This window comes from Babylonia areolata, chromosome 19 (assembly GCF_041734735.1).
Source record: "Babylonia areolata isolate BAREFJ2019XMU chromosome 19, ASM4173473v1, whole genome shotgun sequence".
Taxonomy (NCBI): Eukaryota; Metazoa; Mollusca; class Gastropoda; order Neogastropoda; family Buccinidae; genus Babylonia; species Babylonia areolata.
In genome coordinates, this window is record NC_134894.1 from 53,570,130 (window position 1) to 53,597,820 (window position 27,691).

Consider the following 27,691-nt stretch of genomic DNA (forward strand, 5'->3'; position numbering starts at 1 on the left):
TACAAACTGAAATGTTATCATGTCAGAAAAAAAAAGAATTCTCTTTTGACTGTAACAAATTATTACTCAGTATTACTCAGCAAAATCATCGCGTGCCTTTGCATGACCAAAACATAGTGAACGGAAAGCAATCGTTTTCATGTTCTCTCTGTCTTCTTCCGCCTCCTCATGCCTTTACTGTTGGTGTCAGGAGATAATATAAGCCAAGTCATTGAAGTCAAGACATAGGCTAATACTTATGATATCTAAACTGACAAAATGGATGTTCCAAAATTAAATGTATATACGGTTCTAAGTGATTTGACGTCGTACAATATTTTCAAAACAAAACAGACTTGGAGGTGGTGAATTCTCTTTACTTCTCAGGGTAAAGTTTTATCAAGATGGAATAGACGCTCCTATGGTTGGTTGAAACAAGGTTGTGAATTTACCTCTTTGATAAATCTGCTACTCTGAGGTATTATGGAATACTTTTTCAGTCGGGTACATGTAAATACATGTGCATACTTTCGGCAGAATGTTTTTTGAAAATCATTCTACAACCAATACTTAATTTGTTTTCCAGTAGCATGACACATACAATGCTGTTGTTTCGCCAGTTTTCGAAATCACCCGATCTTAACTTGGTTATTATGTTGTTGTTTTATTTCTCTGTAAATTGCGTATTGCTTGCAATAACTGTTGTTTACAAACTCAGTTTTGAAATACTCTAAAAAAAATGAGATTGATATACCTTTTTTATTGCAATGAATATTCTACCTTTTTAGATTTTTGTTAATACTCTTGGTTTTCTCTGTATACTTACCGAATTATTTCTTAAATCTGTAAATCTTTGTCTGAATACAAAATGCGCGCGCACACACACACACACACACACACACACACACACACACACACACACACACACACACACACACACACGTACACACGTGTACACAAAAGCGAGACCTCATCCGTTCTCAGTCAGTAAAAACCATTCACTCAGTTCAGTTAACGAACAACCAATTCGGAACTCATCACACTGGATAGAGACAGACAGACAGAAAGAGAGGGAGAGAGATAGAGAGATGAGGGTGTGTGTGTGTGGGGGGGTGAAGTCAGGCAAATAGGATGCGACCAATCGAAAGCCCCCCCACCCCCACCCCACCCCACCCCCCTTCTCCTCAACCAGAGGTGCTTCTCCTATACAACCTCATCGATCTGACATTCACGAAAGTCGCTGTATACCTGATGATCGATCTAACATTCTCAGTCGGATTGGCCGCTACCCTGGAAGCCTCTGAGAAGCGACTTTGTGGAGAGACAGGCCGAGGGCACTGACTGGTTTTACGGCTGACGTGCTGAAGACAGCTCTGACACAAACACACTGGTCTCCGATTGATTTCAGCAGTCGTGTTGGCAGTGTTCCTCCTCGCTGTCCACCTCCCACCCCCGACCCACTGTGCCCTTTGGCGTGTTACCCGTGTCAGAATAAAGACGGGGTGGTTTGAGGTGTGGGTGCGGGTAGGGTGGGGGGGGGGTGGGGGTGAGTTGGGGGGAGAAGGGAAGTGGAGCAGGGGGTGTGGGAAGGGTAGGGGGTGGAGGGAGAAATGGGGAGATAGACATGTGTGTGTGTGTGTTGTGTGTGTGTGTGTGTGTGTGTGGCATTGTTCAATCCCCACAAATAATTATGAGAACGCATTCGTAATTATCATTTCATTCAGATAATGATTACGTTACAGTTACTTGTTTAAGAGTATATATATATATAGCCTGTCAGCTCGATACATATCAACCAGAAAGAAAATAGGTGATGTACTCTCTCTCTCTCTCTCTCTCTCTCTCTGTGTGTGTGTGTGTGTGTGTGTGTGGTGTGTGTGTGTGTGTGTGTGTGTGTGTGTGTGTGTGTGTGTGTGTGTGTGTGTGTGTGTGTGTGTGCTAAAAATAGACGTTATTTCACTGTGGCCGTAAATACCCGAACCCTGTCAATAAATAAGTCAGCCTGTAAGGTGTTGTTAAGGCAATGGCAGCTTTTAGTGATTGTATCCCCATTTTTCAAAGACCCCACCAGCCATTCGATCTGAGGAAAGTGCACATGTATGTGTGTTAGTGTGTGTGTGTGTGTGTGTGTGTGTGTGTGTTAGTGTGTTTGTGTCTGCGTTAGTGTGTGTGTGTGTGTGTGATTGTGCTTGTGTGTGTGTTTGTTTGTTTGTTAGTGTGTGTGTGTGATTGTGCTAGTGTATGTATGTGTGTGTGTGTGTGTGTGTGTGTGTGTGTGTGTGTGTGATTGTGCTAGTGTATGTATGTGTGTGTGTGTGTGTGTGTGATTGTGCTAGTGTGTGTTTGTGTGTGTGTGTGTGTGTGAGGAGAGAGAGAGAAGAGAGGATTGGAGGAAGGATGGTGGGAAGAAGGGGCATTCAGCTGTGACAGCCTCAAAATCATTGGAATTAAATTGGCGGCAATGCCCATGCTCTCTCTCTCTCTCTCACACACACACACACACACACACACACACACACAGAGTGCAGCAATGGCAGAATGCACAAGCATAGTGTTAACCCGCGTCCCCACTCATCAGGTAATGAAAGGCGTTCCAAGGAAGAGAGTTGGGAGGGGGGTGGAGCAGATGGCGGGGGCAGCGGCGGAGAGGGGGGGGGGAGGGAGAAGGGGGTTCACTTTAAGACGCAGAAGGACAAGATGACGATGAAGAAATTATGAGGGAGTAGTAGAATAAAAGATAATAATGAGATTGTGCAAGGGGACTGGGGGGGGGGGCAGGGGGGGGGGGAGGGGCAGGAGTTGTTAATAGGGTAGGAAGGGAGGTGTTGGGAAGGAAAACATTAGTGGCTGCCACCACACCCAGCCAGAGTTGAGTGTTGCACCCCCTACCTCGTCAACCATTCCCTCCCTCCTCCTCCCCCCCCCTTACCCCCACCTTTCTTTTCACCCACACTCCCACCCAGCCCAGCCCCCCTCTCTCTTCTTGCCATGTCAACATTTGACAGTAGTGAAAAGTAAACAAGCTTCACTGTTCAACGTCTTCACAGGATGTGTACACAGTCTGTTTAGCAAGGGAGGCATTCATGGAAGGCTGACCCCGCTGAAACTAAAAGAAGGCTATTTCGTAAAGAACGAACCAAGAAACAGAAAATGAACAAACAAACAAATAAACTAAAAAATAAAAGGAAAAGGAACACCCACACAGCTGCGGTTTTCAACAGCACTGTTAACATAGCAGATGACTTTTTTTTTTCTTCTTCTAACTTAAAACCATATGCGTGCAAACGCACTCATTTTTGGAACGTTCACAAAATGCAAAAACGATGATGATTGGCTAAACCCGCACCCGCCTTGTTCGCCCAGCTTTCAACTGTTGGAAGGGAAATCCAACAAAGGAGACGACACTGAATATGAAAAGTTGAGATCGTGTTGGAATATATATGTAGATATACAAGCCCGCCACAGATTCTATTGTCGCGTTTTATTTCTCTGCAAAGTATACTCGGAGGAAACAGAATTGCATTTTATTTTCGTTAAGGGGGAGTGTGTGTGTGTGTGGAGGGGGGGGGGAGCCCCATATCTTCAGGAGAAAAAAAACAAACACCCGTTTTTGTTTTTGTTTTGTTTTGTTGTTGTTTTTTTGGTTTTGTTTTTGTTTTTTGAAACAGGAACCAAATTTCTTAAGGGGGAAAATTATCCCCCTTTTTGAGATGCAGCATCTCTCTTTTTTTCTTTTTTTTCCCCCCTTTTAGGGAAAACGTTCGTATGTAAGAGAAACTTTTCCCTTTCCTCAAGGGTAAACAAGTAATCTCTTTCATTTGGTCCGACAACGTCAAAGAAAAGGGCAAACTCGAAGGCTCAAGGTGACCCCCCTTACCCCCTCCCCCCACCCTTTTTTTTTTAAATAAATTTTTGTTGTTTGTATTTTTAGTTTTTGTTTGTTTGCTTGGCTGGGTAAAGCAATTCCCTGTTTCCTATTTCTACACCCATCATTCAATTATTTGCGGGAAATTAACAATGCTACACACACACACACACACACACACACACACACACACACACACACACACACACACACACACACACACACACACACACACACACACAGGACCAATAGTTTAGACATTACACATTGCATTCGCCAGGCGTCACAGCCGGATTACAGTATTCCCACCAAGATAAAAAAAAAAACAACTTTTTTTTTCAGAGAATGGGTAGAAATACCAAAAGTGTTAGAAAACGAAGAAATGAAAGTAATTTGCATTTCTGTTTTACTATTTTACTGTGAATTAGACTGGGAAAAAAGGAGGAGAAGTGTGTGTGTGTGTGTGTGTGTGTGTGTGTGTGTGGTGTGTGTGTGTGTGTGTGTGTGTGTGTGTGTGGTGTGTGTGTGTGTGTGTGTGTGTGTGGTGTGTGTGTGTGTGTGTGTGTGTGTGTGTGCTCCGTTCTGCATACAATGCAGACGGCAAAGGCCTGATTGCGTGTTTTCCTAGCTGTTCTGCAATGTGTCTTTGTACCTTGTCGCTTTTGTAACAGGAGTTGGGGGAAGACAATCCATCAATGCCGAATGTTTGTATCCTTGTGAAACACTCCCCTCTCCCTCCCCCCGCACCCCCCCCCCCCCCCCCCCCCCCCGCCCCCCCGCCGCCCCTCCCTTCTCTCTCTCTCTTTCTCTATATCAGTCTTTTACATCCTGCCCACTTATGTTTTCATTAGAAAAAAAAACACCTTTAATATTTAGCTGTGAAAATGCTCATTGAATTGGTCTTATCCTGGCACAAAATGGTATGATATACGTGGCAACTCTCGTGGAACATCCGCGAGTGTTGAAGAAACGAGTTGTTCTCTATCCACCCCCACCCCCATCCCCAGCACCCTCTCCGGCCCCGGTATCTCAAGACAAGTCTTTACTGTCACGCCATGTCATCTTACCTGCACCTCTCCTCCAAAACGTTCGTGCTGCCTTAATTTTGACCCCGTCCTCTCCAAAACTATACCATCACACACGGATACAGACACGCACGCACGCACACACACACACACACACACACACACACACACACACACGAACATAGGTGTTCACAGCACATCCTGTTGTCAGTTGCTTTGCCATGAAGGCGATGACCCGCAATGAATAGATCCACACTCCGTCTTTGTGTGCCGTCTAGCAAAGACCTCATGCGTGATAATGGGCATGGGGTTTCAAGTTAGATTCTTGACGATAATCATTTCACACAAAAAAAACCTCTTTCAGTGTGGTTCAACCTTGTCAAACATTGATAACTGATTATCAGGGATCATACGAGAAATTTGTTACAGGAAGGAAAAAAATGTTTTATTTGATAGATAGATAAACGATTTCAGTCACAAAGCTTTGTCTGTTTCATGCGAACACATGGATAATCGAACTGGTTGGAGTGTTACGTCAGATTAGCTGAGGCTGGAAAAACAGATCAGACGATAGGAGCGCCAGCGCCAGCGCGCGCGCGCACACACACACACACACACACACACACACTCTCTCTCTCTCTCTCTCCCTCCCTACCTACCTACCTACCTCTTTCACCTTCCTCGACTATCATCGTTTCTGATGAAAGGACGTTGATATGAAAAAAGTTACACACACACTGTCACACACACACACACACACACACACACACACACACACACACACACACACACTCACACACTCACACACACACTGTCGCACACACATACACACACGCGCGCGCGTGCGCGCGAAAACAAGCAAACATATTGTTGTTGTTTTTTTCTCGTTCAGTCTGTCGGGTTAAACGCAGATGTCTACCGATTACTCATGGCAACACCACACACAACTGAAAGGATCCGCGCCTCTGGGGTGTTCTCAAAAGCCGCTTTGTGAGACAGAGACAGAAAGAGAGAGAGAGAGAGAGAGAGAGAGAGACCTTCACTTTGTTTTTTGTTTTTAGCTTTTTCTTCATTTTCCCCTTTCTTTTAGTGGGGTTTTTTTTTTAACCTCTTCCTTTCTCGGTTGACTAAGGCGGTTTTTTTTTTTGGTTTTTTGTTGTTGTTGTTTTTGTTTTTTTGGAGAACTGCCGACAGAGGAAGAACACCCCAAACAGACGAGAGATGAGTCACAGACGGAGTCAAACAAAGCTACACAATACACACACACACACAACGAAACACCCCGACCTAACTTTCCCCCCACCCCCACGCCCCCCCTCCCACCACCCCCACCCCTTCTCCTCTTTCTCAGCCGGAAAGTGGGGTTGGGGGAGGGGAGGTGGTGGGGGGAGACATCCATTTCTTGGGCACTCCTACCGTCCTCCTGCCCCCTGTTTCCCCCCCCCCTACACACACACACACACACAGCCCCCCTTACCCCCCCATAACCCCGCCTATCTCTCTCCCTCTTCTTTCCATCTCTCTCTCTCTCTCTCTTCCTCTCTCTTTCTCTCTCTAGGAAATTGCACTGACATGTCATTTTACTTGTTTTTGCTAGTGGCGGGAAAGCAGCTTTGGGGTGGGGGGTGGGGTGGGGGCCAGGCGCGAAGAGAACTCCGGTAAGGTAACACACCTGTCCACATAGCACGTGAACAACGAGAATTAGTCAGGACGCACTGATGATGTAACTGAGAGGGAGAGAGAGAGAAAAAAAAAAGATTCAAGGATATTTATTCAGAAACTTGTCATTCACACTCAGGACTGGGGACTCTCTCTGTTGTCTGTCTGTAACGCATAGAAAATAAACATTGCCACATCTCTTGTCTCTGTGTTGTGTTTTGTTGACGCAGTTTGATTAAGTGGGGGTGTGGGGGTGGAGGTTGCTTAAAATTGTGCTTACATTTGGTGATATATATAATATTTCTTTCTCAAAAACATCGTTCTGTGGGGACAGATTGCCGATGCTTGAAGAGAGGGGCGGTTGGGGGAGAGGGTTGTCGTGTGCAAGGAGTGGGGCTGGGGGGTAGAAAAGGATGAACAGGGGAACGTGAGGAATGAATCCGGTGTAAAATGGCTGCGACATTATGCATCTCTACCCACATGTATAAAAATGAATAATAAGCTATAAGCAGCAGCATTTCAACATTAACAGCAACAGCAAGGACAACAGAAGCAACAAACAACAAACACACCAACGAGACTAGAAGGAATCATCTGCTGTGGATGGAGAAAATTCATTGACAAGATAATGTTACGCCTGAGGGGTTGTGTCCTTGGGAAAGAGCCTGCAACTCCTTGAAGGCTTACTCTCTCTCTCTCTCTCTCTCTCTCTCTCTCTGCTATCAGTGTGATTGAAGCGAGAAACTGGACAGTCGATAATCTCAAGTGGAATCCCTGCTCAAGCTTGACAGCAGGCAATCATTTCCTTTTGAGGTGGGCGAGGCAGAGATGGGTGACAGTACTTCCGTGCGCGTAGAAATGAATCCGTACATTTATTTCCCGTTTTATGGAAAGCGTTCTTGGTTGTTTTTGCTGGACAGTAAGTCGTCGATATTACCTTTAGAGATTTATTCTTACTGTTGATTCAGTTGTGTTGGTAGTAGCGGCATCAGCATCAGCATCAGCAGAGCAGCAGTAGCAGTAGTAATAGTAGTGTATTGTCTTTGAGGTGTCTGGAATGTTTCGACCTTTTTGTATCTTATTTCTTCTCTTCTTGTATTATGCTATTTCATTTTCTATTTATTTATTCATTGTCTATTTATTTGTTTATTTATTTATTTACCTATTTATTTATTCGTTCTGTTAGTGACTCTCTCACCAGAACACTGTTACTGTGGAAAAATGTTCTTGTATTTTTTTTTCTCTGTGAAAATAAACGAGCACTCCCCGAATTCATCCCCAGAATGACCTGAACACACTTGCTCTGAAGCCCTGTCTCTGAGGACAACACTGTGAACTATCAGCACCAATGTTTCCATGTGTCATTCTTCTTCCAAACACATTTTACACGAGTCTCTCCTTCGTCAGTCGGAGGAGGACTTCTTGGTTAATGTGACAATGCTGAAACGACCCCCCCCCCCCCCACCCCCTTCCAAAAAAAAGGCTATCAGAAGACTTCAATGCATTGTACAAAAATATCTACTGAAAATAGTTAAAGAATGATATCCGAGTAATTATTTCTTTTTATTGCAGGGACACATCTGAAGACACAACAAAAGAAGAAAAGGGAAGAAAGAAAGAAGACGGAGATGTAAGACAAAGAAATTAACTTTCCACCCCTCCCCCTTCCCCACGGTTTTTTCCCCCACCCACTCAACTCGCATCTTCCATTTAAACTAACCCTCCCCCCTACCGCCCCCCTACCTCCCCCCTACCGCCCCCCTACCGCCCCCCTACCGCCCATCCCTAACTAAAGGTGCGCATTTTCTTCTCTCTTTTTTTTCTTTTTTTTTTTTTTTTTTAAATCTTTTGCAATGATCTGACCAAAGCATGTGCATGGTGTGACCAGTGGGTTTCTAACACACATGCGTTTCCTTCTTTGTTTGGGAAGAAAAATACCGGATGTCGCTATGCACAGTTACTGAGCGGGACACGTCTTGGGTTTTTTTTTGTTTGTTTTTTTTGTTTTGTTTTTTTGTCTGCCTGTAAATAATCAGTGTATGCTGAGAACAGATTGCGTCACTGTCTCGGTCTTGCACTTCCAGTTCAAGGTGTGTGTGTATAAACTCGCGTATGCAATTATGGGGTTTCCATACGTTGGACATCATGATATCGGTTGCCGAGTGTACGGCCGTATTACTGGTCACTTGGCCAAAATGTCTTCCTTCCTGCGTGTCTCATTCTTCCTCCTCCCTTTCATATATCCAACAGAGAAGCTGGCAGACAGAGAGACATAGAGAGAGGAGGGGACGGACGGGGAGGGGGGGGGGAGGAGGAAGAGACATCTATGTGTATGACGATATTGGTCCTGGAATGTTTTCGATAATCAATGCTCTCTCTCTCTCTCTCTCTCTCTCTCTCTCTCTCTCTTCAAAAAAAAAAAAAAAGAATTAGAATACACTGCAGCAGGCCATGACACTGACATTGCCGTGATAGTCACCCAGTTTTTTTTGTTTTTGTTGTTTGTTTTTTTTGTCACAAACAAGTTTTGACGTGTTGGCAAGGAGAAAGAACATAAAGAATGCTTTCCTGTGTCGTGTACAGGGAGAGAGGAAGGGAGAGAAGACGAAAGAGACAGACAGACAAACAGACAGACAGACAGACCTGGTGGAAAGGTTTGTGAGGAACACAAGTTTTGACATTTCCTATGGAAAAAAAATAATTTGGTCAGGTCACTTTACAACATAATTCGGGGAGAACAACGAGACAATGAAAAGGAACCACCGTTTTCGGTTATCTTTGAAATCGTTTGCCAAAAAAAAAAAAGGCAAAACTCGTTTTCTTTTTCAAATAGCTTCGGGAAAAAAGAGGTCATTTGTCAGGGGAAAAGAGAGGGTCCAACAGTTCCTGTTGGAGAGACAAAGAACCACTGTCTGTTATCTCTGGTCTGAGGAGTGTTTGGGAAATGCCTTGAGGCACAAATAGTGATTGTTACCATAGTCGACGGAAATAATTGGAAAGATGTTACTCTGTATCTGTGATATAGTTTGATTAATGATCTTGAGAAACGAAAATATTTGAACCAGTTAGCAATGGAATGAGAGAAGATATCAGGGTATCTCAATGAGAAAGGGTTGAAATGGGCATTCTCTATGGCTACAACAACAACAGTCAACATGGTCATCATCATCATCATCATCATCATTCTCATCATAATGCTTATGACATTAATAGCAAGTGGCCTGAGATCGTTCATGTCTTCATGACCTCATTCCACAGCTTAATACAATGACGTGTATCATGGTCAGACTCCCTCTGTCAACACCTCTGACGATATTTTTTTTTTATTATGTGACATCATTCGCCAGCATACCACCACGAAAACTCTCTTTTTCGTAATAGGAAATAACATTCCGTGGCATTATTCCAGATGAATGACTTCTCTTTGACACCACCCCTACCCACCCCCACCCCACCCCATCTCCAGGACAATGGTGACCATGTGGCTCCATTCTTCGTCCGAGGACAATGACATCTCGACACAATGTTTCTCGTCCCAATGAAATGACATCATCATAACTCCAGTCCAATGAAATGACAGCATCATAACTCCATTCAAAAACCACCACCGTTACCTACTTGACCACACTGGTCCACCAGTCAGTAATGATATTCATACTCACACTTTCCTTTCTTTTTATATTCCAGACTCATGTCATTGAATGCGGATGTCTGGACCCAAACACACACTGTTTCCCCATCCTGTTTAAACTGTCTTCCCTCAATGCAGGCACTAACGTAATGATCAGTCCATTTTCTCTAGTTCTTTCCTGGGCTGTTTGGCTGGAGCTTTGTCCCTCGCTTGACCCGAAGACAAAAGCTGTGTTTGTGGTTTGGGTGCTCAGTCAGCCGGGTGGCTTTTCAACCCAACACCCACCCACCCTTCTCCACCTCCCTCCCCTCCACCTTCATTCAAGCCACACGTGCGATGGGCCAAGATCTGTTTAGGTTTGATTAAAAGCTGGTCGTTGACATAGGAGGAATACTGATCCAGTTGTCATCATTTGGTGTGTGTGGGGGGAGGGGGGAGGGGGACGAACTTCCGTTTAAATCAGTATGACCAGATCGGTGTTCCTCCTATTCATTCACTCTTTTTTTTCTTCTTTTTTTTTTGATAAACTTAATTGTCTCTCTGAATGAAACACATCTCGCCTATGATTACCATTCCACCCACGCACGACGCTCTCTCAAACTTGATTTTTTGGTCTGTTTTTATGTTTTTTCTAGACTTCAGTGGCCTACTATGTAAGTGTGGTTTGTTTTTTCTTTTCCATCCTGGTTGCTAACCTTCCTTTAGTTTCTGTGTTTCAACCGATGCGCGCAACCGTCGTTCCCCCTTTTTTTCTTTATTCTTTTTACTCTTTATTTTTGCCATTGCATTCCGTTGAGCTGTTCCATTGACCCGACTTGTTTGCGATTGCACGGTTTACTTCGTTGCTTTCGTTTGAGGACTTTGCCTTCACCCGATTACCTTGGTTGCCGATTTTATTTGTTATTATTTCGACATTATTCTTTTTTTCTGACAAGTTTGAAGAGCGTTTGTCTGCCCCTCCCACCATACCCCTTCCCAGTTTTTTTTTCCGATTTTGTTTACTATTCCATGTTCTTTGTAATCCGCACCAATTTGCATTCCGTTATATACGTCATGTTTTTTTGTTTGTTTTTTTTTTTTTTTTTTTTTTTTTTTTTGCGTTTTTTCTTCTTCAGTTTTTGTCCTGATGTTTTTATATATTCCTAAAGCCTTGCGCGCTCTTTCTCTTTCTGTCTCTGTCTCTCTGCCTCTGTCTCTGTCTCTCTATCCCTGTTGCTCGCTCGCTTGCTCGCTTTCCTCATGGCATTCCCCACTAGTGCTAGCGAGTGTACCAGCTGTGATTTCCCAGTGACTGTGTTCATGTTATTTTTTCCCCCTCTCCGTGTTTTATTTAGCGCATGATGTATCCTCATTTCAGTTCGGAGACGTTGTCTTGTGAGAATGAGACTGGCATGCTCGTGCCATGCCTTTTGTGTTGAGTTATGAGTGTATAAATGTGATGAAGTTGTTGTTGTAGTTGTTGTTTCCAATACTATACAGATTACTACATAATTCTATGTGTGGATAAAGGGTTAATTCAACGACGGATTGTGTTTATGGATTTGTTTGCTGTGTATCTTATCTATTCTTTTGTGTGCGTGTGTTTCCGTTTTTTCTTTGTTGTCATTATGTGGAATTTAAATCCGTCTCGTTTGATTTTTGTTGTTGTTTTGTTTCGGGTTTTTTTTTTTTTTTTTTTTTTTTTTTTTTGTTTGTTTTTTGTTGTTGTTGTTTTGTTTTTTTGTTGTTTTTTTTGTTTTGATTTGAGTCTTATTGTTGATGTTGTTGACATGGTTGTTGTGAAGGGGTGAAAGGAGTGGGGGTTGTAGAGTAGAACAGTTGCCAGGAGGATGTCTTGGAGAACAGTGGGGAAGCAGAAAACCAGAGATGCATATATGATTTTTTTTTTTTTTTTTTTTTTTTTACAATATTTCATATCTCTATTCTGAAACTGCACTGAATCTTGCTAATGTCACTGATGATGATAGAATGAACACGAAACGATTGTAGTTATTGTAGCGCTCGTCGTATTATTATTATTATTATTAGTTACCAACGATCAGTTCGAAGATAAGCCTAGGCTGACTGAGCTTTAAAGGATACGACTGGTTCTTATCGGAAAAAAAAACTTTCGATCTCCAAATGTATATTTATCCTATCGTTTGAAACCAATCTATGTTCTCTTTTTGTATAACAGTCATGATATGTTTCACATGATCATCATAAAATGTCACCCAAAGGGGAAATAGAAGAACGTATGTGCCTGCTTCTTATCTCAGATCACGCTTTTTACATAATCATTATTCAAAACTATTTCCATAACCACAGCATATAACCGACAGTCTCAACACTGAAATACTATCTCTTCCGATTAAAACACAAATAACCCCCCAAACCAACAGTGCTGAACCGATTCTTGATTTTCTATTTAAGCGTCATTCGTTGGGTTTTTGTTGTTGTTTTTATTGGTGCCCAACAGAACGGAGGACTGCAGACCACAGAGCTGAACACCAACTCGCCAGAAGGAAGTAAAGCAGAAAACTTTTTGAAAAAACATGGAGTATAAAGAGTACTGTCCTGGAAACTTATTTTGGACTAGCACTTTGTAAATAAATTATGATTGCGGCGTGGTTGATTGTCTAGACTGATTATTTCACAAGTCCCAGCACTCTAGGTTAGTACATGGCAAATTCCTGTATCGTCAAACGATGGAGGCGGTTACCTGTCAGAATACCGCTCAGAATAACAAAGAGCCGTTAAGAACGTTAATTTGATGAATGGAGCATAATATTCCTCCGCCATTTGGTTTGAGATCTGTTGTTTCTGTGGTAAGAAAGTGAGATTATTGACAATTAAATGCCGTCAAATGGAACATTCTAGATGTCGAACTTTTTTCCCCATTACAATTCTATTGTAGGCAAAAAGGTCTATTGTTATAATAGTTTTGTTTTCGCTTTTTAAGTCTTGAAATCATAAATCGTGTTTGCATATTTTTGTTAGATGTGCATAATCTTAAGGGACACAAAAGAATCGTTGCGTTACCATTTCTGCTGGATCAATATACGCTGAGTGAAACACTAAATATTTATGATGTTTTAAAGAAGGATTGGCGAAGAAAAGGATTTAGAAGTTCTTTGATGAAATCATACAATAAATTCAAAGTTTGATTTGATATGTAATAAGAAGGTCAGAAACAACAAAGTTTGAATTGATATGTAATAAGAGGGTCACAAAGAGATTTTTCATTATTTATTCAAAATCGAAGAAGGTGCAACGCTTGTCACTTGATGGCCATTAAATTCAAAATTGAAATTCCTGTAAATAACGAGAAATCACTTTCCACACGAACTGAGGTGAAGAAAGAAAAAAAATGATTTTATACGTTTTCTATACAATTGCTGTATTTGATACCAACTGCACGATACTGCTTGCATTATGTTAACAGCATTACCTTGAATATTGCACAATACTGCTTGCATTATATCAATTGTATTGTACTGTTGTTTGCTCCATTTTTATCTGTGTTTATTTTGTTAATGCTTGTTCATATCACGTTATCATTATTGATATTTTTTATTATCAATATTTATGGCTGCAGCTATATATATATATATATATATATATATATATATATATATATATATATATATATATATATCTTGAATAATAATAATAATATAAACAGTTAGAATAAAGAATAAGGTGTATTTGTCTGTCATTCGTTTATGTTCTGTCGTCTCCTTGTAAATATGTATGTTAATGTGTTTAATTCAAGGCATGAAATATTTATAACAGATATGTACTTACTTAGAAAAGTTGGTTAATATTTGTATATCAAGAATGACATTTTGAATAGTAAACAGTTAAAAACTGCTGTTAATGACATACATATTGAACAAATGTGGTTATCTTTTTTTTTTTTTACATTTAACTCGAAATCTTGAGGCTGCAACTAATTGTAGACATCAATGACAATGAAAAAAATGTGGGAAATTTAGACCTATGAAAGCCTTTTCATACCGCAAGGTTAATATTCTTATCAGCCAGAAAGCACGTTGTTTCGCTTATTTCGCTTTTCACAATATAACCATGAACACATAGATTAATTCATTACGAAAAATTGTGATACGGTTTACAGTATGGTTCAGTGGAAGAAAGCGATTATTTTAGGATGATATGTTTAGATTGTAATTAGTAATTTTATTTTATTTTTCTTTCCTTTTTTTTTTGTATTACTTGTTATATATGATAATATGTTAAGCTATAATGAAGATAACTGCATTGGACTAATAGTGGGGAAAATGGCACGTTTCAGGCTAAGCATAGTGCTACATATTGTAAAGGTAGTGAACACATGCACACACACACACACACACACACACACACACACACACACACACACACACACACACACACACACACACACACACACACACACACACACACACACACACACACACACACACACACACTGGAGATTTAAGGCTTTACGTCACGGAGACGAATGACGCTGTAGCTGGTTAACACAACATCAGTCTGGACAGTCCAGTTACAAACATTAATGGACACTATGTACCAAAGTGAATGATCCGTCGCTTGACCCGGGTGAAAGATATAGGGCTAGACGTCTAACGAGAGTGACAGACGCAAGATTAGACACCAACATGAAGAATGTAAAGCGGACACCAAAATGGAAGAGAAGGGACAAGACACTAAGTAAAACGTGTAGCGACACACACCACAGGACACGTGACCACACCAGAGCGAAAACATCAATCGGCTGGACGAACAGCATACACCAATTTGAGATTTTGAGTGTCTTCTGTATCTCAAAGTGAAAAGACTTTAAACTGAAGAACGAATACAAAACAAAAAAACAAAAACAAAAAACTATTAACCTCCGACGGATGATGTATGAAACGATATCGCCAAAGTGAAATGTGTCGATGTATAGCCGCTGAAGTGGATATTGAACAGCTATTGACACAAATGATGGAGGTGTCGAACTACAGAAACCAAAGGGGAGGTATAGAATTGCTGACACCAAGGTGAAAATACAGAATTTGACGCCAAACGAAGGACACAGAGCTATTGATACAAACGTGACAGATGTAGAAATGTCAACTCATGGAACTGTAGACACCCAAGTGAAATATGAAAAACTGTTGACACCGAAACCAAAAGTGTCGAACAATAGACACCAAAGCCAGAAATGTAGAACCATAAAATCATATACTAAAGCCAAAAATGTATAACTAGAGATACCAAAGCCAAAAATATAAATAAAACTATCGAAGCAGAAAACTTATAAAAGAAAAGAAATCATTGCTGCCAATACACAAGAAGAGTTGGAACGTGCTGCTTGTTTTTTTCACACCACGCCAACCACAAAGTTACCGATGGAAACAAATCAGGAAACGAAGTCTCCATATGGGGAAAAAAAGACAGAGACTCTTTCCTCGGGTCAAACGAAGCATTACAGACAAGGACTATCACAAGCTTCTCTCGCCCAGACATTGCGGGGAGGTGAGGAGGTATAATACGTTTCTCACCAGGAAAATGCCTTATCCACAAGAAACAACTGTGTTAAAGAGATTTTTTTTCGAATATTAATTTCTTTTTCATACTGTTCACAATTTTCTTGTGTCCAAAATTCAAACAGCAGAATGGCTGGTATGATGATACTTTTAGAATCACTTGTAAAGAGGATCACGGAATCAGTGATGAACGAGGGGTAGTCATGTAAACAGTCATGGTGCACTCCATAGTTGGAGTGTACACTTTAATACTTTTTTTATGTACGTTTAGGTATATGTTTTGTGTTGCTTGCGCGTGTCTACACACCTGCTATCTTATCTCAAGCCCTCAATATGGGGTGTCATCAAGGTTTCATGTGTCTCTCTTTTAAATGTTCATACGTTGATTTGAGATTTGTCCCAGTATATCTATTCATAGTTTTCTGTACAAATGTTGTCTTGAAAGATTTGTGGAATACAATGTTAATATCAGTTCAGTGAAAATTTACCAATGTACCCTGCTTCCATGCTATGGATAAAAACATCACAATTTGTTCAATAAAATGTCAGGGACTTGGTAATCCTAGAAAACGGAGAGATGTTTTCCATTATCTTCGTGAAAAATGTCATAACATTATTTTGCTACAAGACACTCATTTAGATCCTACAATGGAGGCATACTACAGAGCAGAATGGGGCTTCCACGGTTATTTCGCTTCCCAGAATACGAATTCGAGAGGTGTAGCTGTGCTAGTTAACAATTTTGAATACAAAATGAAAAAAAGTTGATAAAGATTCTGTTGGAAACTATATGTTTGTTTCACTTAGGCTTGTGGGAAAAGATTTTTTGCTTATAAATATATATGGTCCAGACAGAGACAATCCAACCTTTTATCAAGAAATTAAAGAACATATCGAAGAATGAAAAACGCCAAACTAACTTCTGGGAGGGGACTGGAATTTGGTTTTAAACCCAACTCTTGATTATGATAATTATAGACATGTTAACAATCCAAGGGCAAGGGAAATGGTTGAAAACATAATGCTAACTTTTGACGTAATTGACATTTGGAGAGAACTTAACCCAGACTGTAGACGTTTCAGTTGGAGAAGACCTCAACCTAGACAGCAAAGCAGGTCAGATTTCTTTCTTCTGTCCGGAACTTTAATGACAGAAGTAGCTTATTGTGACATTATTCCGGGTTATAGAACAGACCACTCAATGATTACACTGCGACTAAAATGTGGAGCAAGAGCAAAACATAGCAGCTTCTGGAAATTTAACTGCTCCTTACAATAAGACGAAAAATATATTTCACAAATTTAAGAAGTAATAAAGCAAACAATAGAGGAATATGTCATTTCTGAACATTCTAATACACATTTTGCTGAAATTGACTTTGAACAGATCCAACTAAGTATCTCGTGTCAATTATTTTTGGATGTCCTATTAATGAAAATACGAACCAAAAGTATTAACTATTCCTCAATTAAGAAGAAGAAAACTGATGAAGAAGAAAAACAATTAACAATCGATATTTATAGGTTAGAGAAAAAGCCAGATAAAACTAATTTAGATTACGAAGAACTGCATATTAAAAAAAACGAACGGCTACAAGGTACTAGGGATAAACGAATGGATGGAGTGCTCTTAACTCTTTCCATATGAACGGCGAAATAGACGACGTTAACAGCGTTTCACCCCAATTACCATCATCAAAATATTGTAAGCGGAAGGCTCTTATACTGAAGAGGTGAATGATGACAAAGAATACCACAATTCTGACGACGGAAGCTAAAGGTTGGGTCATTCAGGCACCCACTGGACATCCGAGGGGTCTGTGTAGATGAGAAGAGAAGACTGGCCGTACTGAGTGAGTTAAGATCTAAAGCTAGATGGATTGCTAATGGGGGAAAGATCTCAGATTATTTTTGTGGACTTGAGAAACGACACTATATTAGCAAACAAATGATAAAACTAGTTGACAAGGATGGTTATGAATTAACAGACACTAAAGAAATTATGAAGGAGGCTGTAGATTTTTACGAGCAGTTATATAAGCATAGGGCAGTAGAAAATTGTAGAATTGCAGATGTTGTTAACGAGTTACCAAAACTAGACTGAGAAATATTAGAAAACCTTGAAGGTAAAATCACTGTAGAGGAAGCTGGACTCGCTCTCAAACAGATGAAAAATGGAAAGAGTCCCGGAACAGATTGTTTTCCTTGTGAAATTTTAAAGGTTTTTTTTTTTTTTTTTTTTTTTTTTTTTTTTGAAAGTGTTACAGTGTCTTATTGTCAATTCAGTTAACGAAGGATTCGATAGAAAGGAATTATCAAACACTCAAAAAGAAAGCATCATAATATGTATACCAAAAGAAGCAAAACCAAAAGAATGCATTAAAAAAAGAAACTGGCGACCCATCTCACTACTGAATACCATATACAAATTTGGTTCTTCTTGAATAGCTTCCAGAATAAAACGAGTATTGCCAACTCTCATAAACGAAGATCAGACAGGATTTGTAAGTGGGCGATACATAGGAGATAATGTTAGACTTATTTATGATACAATTCATTATCTTACGGATAACAATTTACCAGGACTCTTGCTCTGTGTTGATTCTGAGAAAGCATTTGACTGCCTGGATTTATGACAAAAGTACTAAAAGATTTTGGTTTTGGCGAAGATATTTGCTCTTGGATTGAAATATTTTATAGAAATATCAAGTATAATAGTTTTGATAGGTTGTAGGCAGGGTGATCCAATTTCACCATATATTTTTATTCTCTGCGTTGAAATTCTAGGAATTATGGTTAGAGAAAATAAGGATATTCAAGGTACATTAATTGGTGATATCGAACATAAGATAGCACAGTTTGTAGACGATACACAGATGATGTTAAACGGTAGTGAATCCACATTTACAGAAACAATAAATGCGATTAACAAATCTAGAAAGATATCAGGATTACAAATGAATTATGAAAAGACTTCAGCAGTTCGGTTGGGAAGGAAATATAAATCAGCTACAGTTTATATGTCACACCTTAAAATTAAATGGAATCCAACAGTTTTTTTTTTTAAAGATATTAGGAATATGGTTTACAGGAGATTTGCAAGGATGTGGAGAAATGAATTACTCAGAAAAATTCGAGGAAATTAAAACGTTATTTAAGATATGGATAAAACGTGTACTAACACCTTTGGGAAGAACTGATATTTTGAAATCCTTAATGTTATCTAGCTGACAAACTGACAGCTGCTGCAGCAGAAAAGGGAGCTCGCAGAAAAGGGACGGCAGCCGACAGACCAGCATCATCTTACACACCTGATCGCTGCGACAAAGACTGTCTCTCTCACATCGGTCTCTACAATCACAGGCGACGCTGCTTGGTCCAAGCAGACAGCCCAATTAGACATTAGGTCGGATATACTCTCTCCATGGTCAGCCATGACCGAAGGAGGCCTACTAATGTTATCAAAACTGATATACTTATGGATACTTTTACCCCACCCCACCCCCAAACCCCCGCACCCGATTCTTTTATCAAAAACTTACAACAGCTGTGTTTCACTTTTGTATGGAAAGGGAAACGTGACAGAACAGCAAGAAAAACAGCTAGAAAACATATAGAAAACGGTGGAGTAGGAATACCTTAATTGAATAATTTCATCAAGGCTCTCAAGTGGAGTTGAATCAGAAAAATTAAAAACTCAAAACATAAATAGAAAAATGTTATTACATTTTTGTATCCTGAAATTCAAGATATTGATAGATATGGACCAAATTATTTTACTCGTTATGAGAAAAATGTGTTTTGGAAGGATGTCTTTAATGCCTTTAAAGATTTCGTAAACACGATTTGGCCACAAAATGAAGCACAAATGTTGGCCGAAACAATATTGTATAATACCAAATATGTTTTGAATAAACAAAAGGGAATGGATACGAGATGGCATCTGTAATGTTGCAGATCTTTATAAAGAAAACGGTAACCTTATGTCGTATGTGGAATTTAGAGAAAAGTATAACATAACCACAAATTTCCTTTCCTATGCAGGTTTATTGAAAGTGATCAAAACTGTCTTGCTAAAGTCAAACATACAAATAGAGAGTAATATGAGAACGCAGTTCCCCGCCTTTTTGACTCAGCTATATTCAGTACAAAAAGGTAGCCGTAAAAACTACGATCTATTGGGTCGGGGAAAAGACCTTCCTAATTTTTGTCAGGTATGGAACAACAAATGCCAGGGAGACATCAACTGGGAAATGGTTCTGAAGAAAACACAAAAAAATAAAAGAAATTAAATTAAAGTGGTTTCAGGTCAGATTAGTTCATAGGATTCTAGCAACAAATATAATTTTGAAGAATATGAGTGTAGAAACTGAAGATACTTTACCTTTTGCAAGCGAGAAAAAGAAAATATACAGCATATTTTTGGAACTGCAAACGGGTGCACTCCTCCTGGCTACAATTTGAAGGAACTCTGAATGAGAAGTGTCTTCACCTCACAGAGTTCAAAGTCAGTGAAACATTCATTCTCTTTGATTACTTGGAAAAATTCAAGTCAGATGATGTCTTTGATCTGATTATTCAACTTGCAAAATTTTTCAAATACAAATGTAAGATCAATAAATGCATACCATTTTTAATCCTTTTTTTAATATTGAAAAACACGATATTATATTGAAAAGTATATTGCTGTAATCAATTCGGAATACAACAAATTTACCAATAGTTGGTTCTTCTGTACACCACTGTTTGATGATGTGCATGTTTAACATGGCTAAAAACTATCTTATCTGAATCCATAATATTATCGTATTCAGCTGAATACAAGATATCATAGTACATATGGTGTATTTTCGTTTCCTCGTGAAAAAAATGTAAAATAGTCCCACTTTTTCTCTCTATTTTTTCTTCTTTTTTTTCATCCCTTGTACTAATCATCTTGTTCCCACGTGCAGACGTGTAACACGAGCTTGCGTGTGTGTATGTATATGTATCTATGTCATCGTAAGTCTGTGTGACTTCATATATGTCTTGATTTAGTTTATGTACGTATGCGTCCAGTTGCAAAAGAAAAAAAAACACCTTTGCACATTACATCCATATGAATGTATGATATGATGATGTAAAACTATCAATGAGAAGACCTCTTGTGACACTGTTTAGAATTGTAAACCCAAAGATGGAATTAAAAATAATAATAATAATAATAACTGTATTCACACGATAACACACACACAGAATGCCTCAGCAGCAGCAGGGAACAAACCAATAGGGCTAGTTGCCTAATACCTACCGGACAACAGAACAGTCAGTTAGCAGCGATCGGTGTGAACCGTTCCAATGCTCCGCGAAGATTGTTCTTGTGGTCAGCTGAACTGTGAACAATTTGATAACAGAGTGAAACAGGCTGGAAGAGGGGAGGGTTAAGTCACCCACGTCATAGTCCGTCATGCGTGCTACCCCACAGAGACTGTAGTTAGGGAAGGAGGGGGGGATATGTAACCAGCACTATGTCTGATCGGCAGGGTAACAATCATAAACGTCAATAAGAATGGGTGTCGACGGACAGTTGGGTTCAAAGTCTTTCTGAACATGTGGGAAGAGGAGTGTTGTAATCTTTAACATAGCGAGCATAGCATAGAAACGAAGTGTAGATAAATGGATAAGTGAGAAAGTATGGAAACAGTGGATGGTTTTAAGATATCCGAGTGTGGCATAAGTTGTTGAGATATGGAGGTACGTCAGAAGAGTTCTTAAGTCATTCCCATTTCAAAGCAGTTCAGGTTTTGGATTGTAGGCAAAGTCAGGGTTCTAGAGTGCTAACATATTTTATGAGTCCTTTTGGATTTCCAGTTCATTACCAACATACAGTGTATATGTTTGAAAATACCAAAAGAGGAGAGAAATATAAAAGGACGAAATTAGATTATATAACCGTTCATCCTTGGAATATAAAATGGCTGAGTTACTGACCATGAAAAAGCAATACTATGTTGTGATAATTATATTGAGGTATTCACATGCTTAGTGTAAGGACAAACTTTAAGTGAAGTGCGTGTGCACCTGAACTATTGTATGTAGATAAATCATGGAAGAACTGTAGGCTTCAACAGGATTCCGGTTTATTCTTGTCATTATCCAAGATGCACTGAGCACAGTCACTATGAAACAACTGTGTAATGTATAAATGAAAGAATATATGGCGAGAGCAACGATACACCATAGATTGTTTTGCGAGATTCATGACACATGACAAAACACATGTTCAAAAGTTAAACGATACCATAGATTGTTGTGCGAGATTCATGACACATGATAAAACACATGTTCAAAAGTTAAACGATACCATAGATTGTTGTGCGAGATGTATGACACATGATAAAACACATGTTCAAAAGTTAAACGTACCATAGATTGTTGTGCAAGATGTATGACACATGATAAAACACATGTTCAAAAGTTAAACGTACCATAGATTGTTGTGCGAGATGTATGACACATGATAAAACACATGTTCAAAAGTTAAACGTACCATAGATTGTTGTGCAAGATGTATGACACATGATAAAACACATGTTCAAAACTTAATGGACACCATAGATTATTGTGCGATATGCATGACACATGTTAAAACTTAAACCACACGAAAGATTGTTTTGTGACACGTATGACATAAAACACATGTTAGAAATTAAAAGACACCATAGACAATTGTTTTGTAAGATATAGACACATGTCTAAAAGTTAAACGACATCTAAAATATAATATAGTTTCACAGCACTGTTCAGACATTCTCCATTTCCGATTTTCTTTTGTTGAATTTGTGTTAAGGCCATGTAGCCAACGTTTTGCCACGATAAATGGCTTTGAAATAAAGAAATCCTACCATTACATTAGTAATCGAAACCCATTTCAATCGCATATTTTCTTGTGTGAGCTGAATTTGTTACCTGACATACACCAGTAATACGGTACAGGCGGAAGCCAGCCAAAGAACGTGGATCCTACAGAACATCCAGAGGAAATAACATCACTACAAATGACCACCACGGGCACTGCTCGTCTGGTGGATCCCACAAGATCGAAACACAGCAGTTTGACAACGACTGGCGAGTATCGTGGCCCGCCAGCTGAAGTTCTTTTTCTAGATTTCTGCCCTGTACAGACTTTTTTTTTATATACAAATGAAAGTCTCGTGCACAGGGTTAACAAAACCGAAAACCTTTCTGATAGTTTTTCAGTAGTTCCTGCATCTCAAGTCATTCACAGAGATGGAATTCTCCTTCAGAGAGGAAACTTCATGTAGCACTTTGCTCATATCCTGGATTATCCTCGTTCAATTTTTTTTAAGCCAGATAGCAACAGACAGCGGAAAAGGCGTTTTGGAAAAGGAAGCGTCTCTGCAGCAAACAGCTGATAGTCTGTTTTACAGGCTGAACAGCTATATCAGTCAATGCTGAAGCTGAAAGAAAAGACGAAGAACAAACACAAGAACAGTCTAGAAGTACAAGGAGAACCTCAGAATGTAGAAGAAGCCTGCAGTCACAGTCGTCAACGAATTTTATATCGAAATGTAGGCCCATACGGCGTGAATAACTGCACAGTGAGCGTACATTGTACTTTGAGAAGCATTAGAATAGAATAGAATAGAATAGAACGTCTTTATTACCAAGTGTACTGGGTTCAAGAGGAATATTGTTGGGGGGGGGGGGGGGTAGTAAATAAAAGGTACAAACATAAATCGAAAATCATACACAAACACAGACACAGTAGAATTTAGGACACATACATGTGCATATCAATATGAGAACTTGTCCACACACACACACACACACACACACACACACACACACACACAAGCTGCATATCACATGTGGATGGGGCTGATGACTAGATCTTCAGGTAAGTGGTTGTTGATTGCACAACTCTCTTTAATCATACTGGATTTTTTCGAGAGACAGGGTATTGACTGCTTTGGGGAAAAGCTATTGGCGAAGTGATTGGTTTTCGTCCTTATACTTCTGTACCGTCGACCAGAGGGGAGCATCTGGAAAATCCCAAAAGCTGGATGGTTTCACTTTTAGCAGGGACGCAAAGAAACTTTTGGAAATCTGTAATGGTGTGCCGTAACTGGAGGCCGCCTATAGAACGTAACGTAACGTCAGATCAATCTGGGAAGGTTTTACTCAAGCTTTGTTGACCATATCGCAGCTGTGACAATATTTGTCTCATTTACTGAAATAAAAAAAAAACAGAGCTGCTTGGAACAGCAGCTCATCCGTCGTGACAACAGTACTGGCGCTTAAGATGTCTGAACCCACATCGTCACTTTTCCATTATGTATTATTCCTGAAAACTATTGTCAACACCAACCAGCATTGTGCAGCCTCTGGGACCAGACACGGCAAAAAACCTCTTCATTCCACACACCGACTTAATTGTCTGGATTTGAGTCTGACCGTGTTCGTCATGAACGCCGCTTGCCGTCCCTTAAATCAGGAAAACATGGATTGCACGTGCCTAAGTCTGTCAAACAACGGTTGGTGTGAACGTGAGCACGGACTTCAATACTTTTTTTTTCCTATTACGTGAGACAGGTCAGACACAGTCAGCTTCAGACGGACTTCATCAAATGCACGACTTGGATCTCTGCCTGGTTGAGAGACTGAATTTGCACAACTTGGGATGCTTGTTGAATTCATTGTTCGTGAAAAAGAGACGATGGAGAATTTGCACTGACAATTCAAAACAGGGTTACCGATTGTGAGAAACAAGACTTCAAGCAAAATAACGACAACGCAATCAAAACATCTTTGGACGTCTCTGCCATGAACGTCGATCTGAATGGGAGTTTCATGGGTGACCTTCGCTCTCGCATGCAGACTCATGTGCTGCAGATCGACCTTTCGATTGCCTATCGAAATTAAAAACTAGCTTTTCAGGCTTCGAGAGCAGCACTTGGCAATTCTTGGGTCTGTTTGACGGCAGTTAGCTGTGTCCAACCGCGTTCAGTTTGAGCGATTTCTTTATGTCTGGCTGAAGGCAACTAGCGGACTATTTCTGACCATGTGTATTAAGATGACTGAGTGCTCATACCACCGGAGAAGAAGCTATCAATTCCTGAACATTATGGCTCGCGGGTAGATGACTTTTAGCGTTTACTTTACGAAATTGGGGAGAAAGCTATCAAAATTTCAGGGGTTTTTTTTTGTTTTTGTTTTTGTTTTGCTTGGGTTTTTTTGTGGGGGGGGGGGGGGGAGAAGAGGGAGGAGGTGGAAGTGTGTGATTGCGTTCTCTCTGTGCCTTTGAAAAATCCAACTGTCGACGTGTGGGAAATGTAGATTAAGATATTAAAAAAAAACCCTAAATGACATGAGAAGAGGAAATTGTCAGCTTCAGTCAGTCGTCTAACTCCACAGTGTGTCCTGTTTATCTGCCTGCCATGTGTCCTCCCCATGGAGAGTTTTGTATTATAAATGATTGAATTGTGAATAAGTACATATGTTAAAAATCATTAAGAACTGTATCATAGGAGAAAAATCCTAGGAGAAAACAGTTTTGAACAAAAGAATCCGTGTTATGAGCAGTGATCGTAATGTTTATTATACACACGTTTTGCTAATTGGATAAGGTGGACAGATATAAGATGTATAAATTCTTGCGAAGACAATGACTTAGGTAACCGACATAAGCTTTCCCCTAAACCTGACAACCGAGTGATATAGAACATAAGTGGAATATAGGTCATAGACATGCATATATCAACAAATTCCTCTTCCAACGGTAACTTAAAACTTAGACGTTAATGAACACAGGCGTACGAATTGTTGACAGATCCTGGTCCTCAAGATACGCACACACCTTGACTCTGGCAGACTTCTAGACTGACAGACCTTCAAGCAGATGGACAGACTGCAAACCGACATATGCATAGGTAGATAAACCGACATCCAGACACATCAACGTTAGAGAAACAACAACAAAACTCAACAAACAAACAGAACAGACACAGCACGGCATGCACCAGCAATCCGCTAAGCCACACGGGGAGAAGCCATGACAGGGCAGAAACAAAGGAACGTTGCCAAGCCTCCATAACTCTATAAGCCCCCTCCCCCCGTCCCCCCCCCCACACCCCCCATTACAACGTCAATCGACACCGCGGAACGTATCGATATCCAATCGATCGTAAATCACCTGGCGCTGTAGTCATCTTCACGCAATCATTGTCACTACTGCAACGTGGGAGAGCTCCTGACAACGTCGTTTTCTTTCTTTTTCTTTTTCTCTCTCTTTTTTATTTTTTGTTCATTCTTTTAGATACTTTTTTCTTCTAAACTAGACACCAGATACCACCTGATCAGGATCAAGCTATGCCACACAAGAATGTTTTTGTTTGTTTTTTGTTGGTGTTTTGTTGTTGTTTTTGTTTTGTTTTGTTTTGTTTTTTGAAGCGTAGAAGATTTTAGCGTTAAAACATTATAATTTTCATAGTTATAGAAAATAAAGCACCGTAAAAAAAAAAGGGGGTTAAGAAGTACAATAACTGTGTACAGACAAGTATGACAGCATGAAATTTATGCCAAAGACACCATAATTATTGTGTCCATGGAGTCTGATTGAGCCTGGTATGAATTGTTGTCGATAACTGATTAAGGCACAACGATAATTATATCCATCGACAGACTGATGAAGCAGCACAATACCACCTGAGTCCCCAGTCAAACAAGACATCACAAGAAGTGTGTTCACGGTGAAATGATGCCCCGCATAACTGTGTCCGCTGAAATGCAGCACGGCAATAATTGTGTCCGGTGAAATGCAGCACGGCAATAACTGTGTCCATAGTTACTTTAAGTACCACAATACTGGGTCCGTAGCAGCATTAAGTACCACAATACTGGGTCCGTAGCAGCATTAAGTACCACAATACTGGGTCCGTAGCAGCATTAAGTACCACAATACTGGGTCCGTAGCAGCATTAAGTACCACAATACTGGGTCCGTAGCAGCATTACGTACCACAATACTGGGTCCGTAGCAGCATTAAGTACCACAATACTGGGTCCGTAGCAGCATTAAGTACCACAATACTGGGTCCGTAGCAGCATTACGTACCACAATACTGGGTCCGTAGTTACAAAACGTACCTCAATAATTGACTGGGTCCGTAATCATATGGATGCTACAATACCGGGTCTGTAGTTACATGAAGTACCACAATAACTGACAGGGTCCGTTGTTACATGAAGTACCACAATAACTGACTGGGTCTGTAGTTACATGAAGTACCATGATAACTGACTGGGTCCGTTGTTACATGAAGTACCATGATAACTGACTGGGTCCGTTGTTACATGAAGTACCATGATAACTGACTGGGTCCGTTGTTACATGAAGTACCATGATAACTGACAGGGTCCGTTGTTACATGAAGTACCATGATAACTGACAGGGTCCGTTGTTACATGAAGTACCACAATAACTGACTGGGTCCGTTGTTACATGAAGTACCATGATAACTGACTGGGTCCGTTGTTACATGAAGTACCACAATAACTGACAGGGTCCGTTGTTACATGAAGTACCATGATAACTGACTGGGTCCGTTGTTACATGAAGTACCATGATAACTGACTGGGTCCGTTGTTACATGAAGTACCATGATAACTGACTGGGTCCGTTGTTACATGAAGTACCATGATAACTGACAGGGTCCGTTGTTACATGAAGTACCATGATAACTGACTGGGTCCGTTGTTACATGAAGTACCACACTAACTGACAGGGTCCGTTGTTACATGAAGTACCATGATAACTGACTGGGTCCGTTGTTACATGAAGTACCATGATAACTGACTGGGTCCGTTGTTACATGAAGTACCATGATAACTGACTGGGTCCGTTGTTACATGAAGTACCATGATAACTGACTGGGTCCGTTGTTACATGAAGTACCATGATAACTGACTGGGTCCGTTGTTACATGAAGTACCATGATAACTGACTGGGTCCGTTT

General features: G+C 40.2%; 1 protein-coding gene across 1 annotated transcript in view; it reads left to right on the plus strand.

Moving 5' to 3' along the window:
- The window catches only part of LOC143293845 (5-hydroxytryptamine receptor 1A-like), an 88,865-nt gene that overhangs the window by 50,440 nt on the left and 10,734 nt on the right, over window positions 1-27,691 (plus strand). Inside the window, exon 3 of the mRNA XM_076605132.1 lies at window positions 10,795-10,812. Coding sequence (XP_076461247.1) covers window positions 10,795-10,812 — 18 coding nt within the window. The remainder of the gene's footprint in view (window positions 1-10,794; window positions 10,813-27,691) is intronic.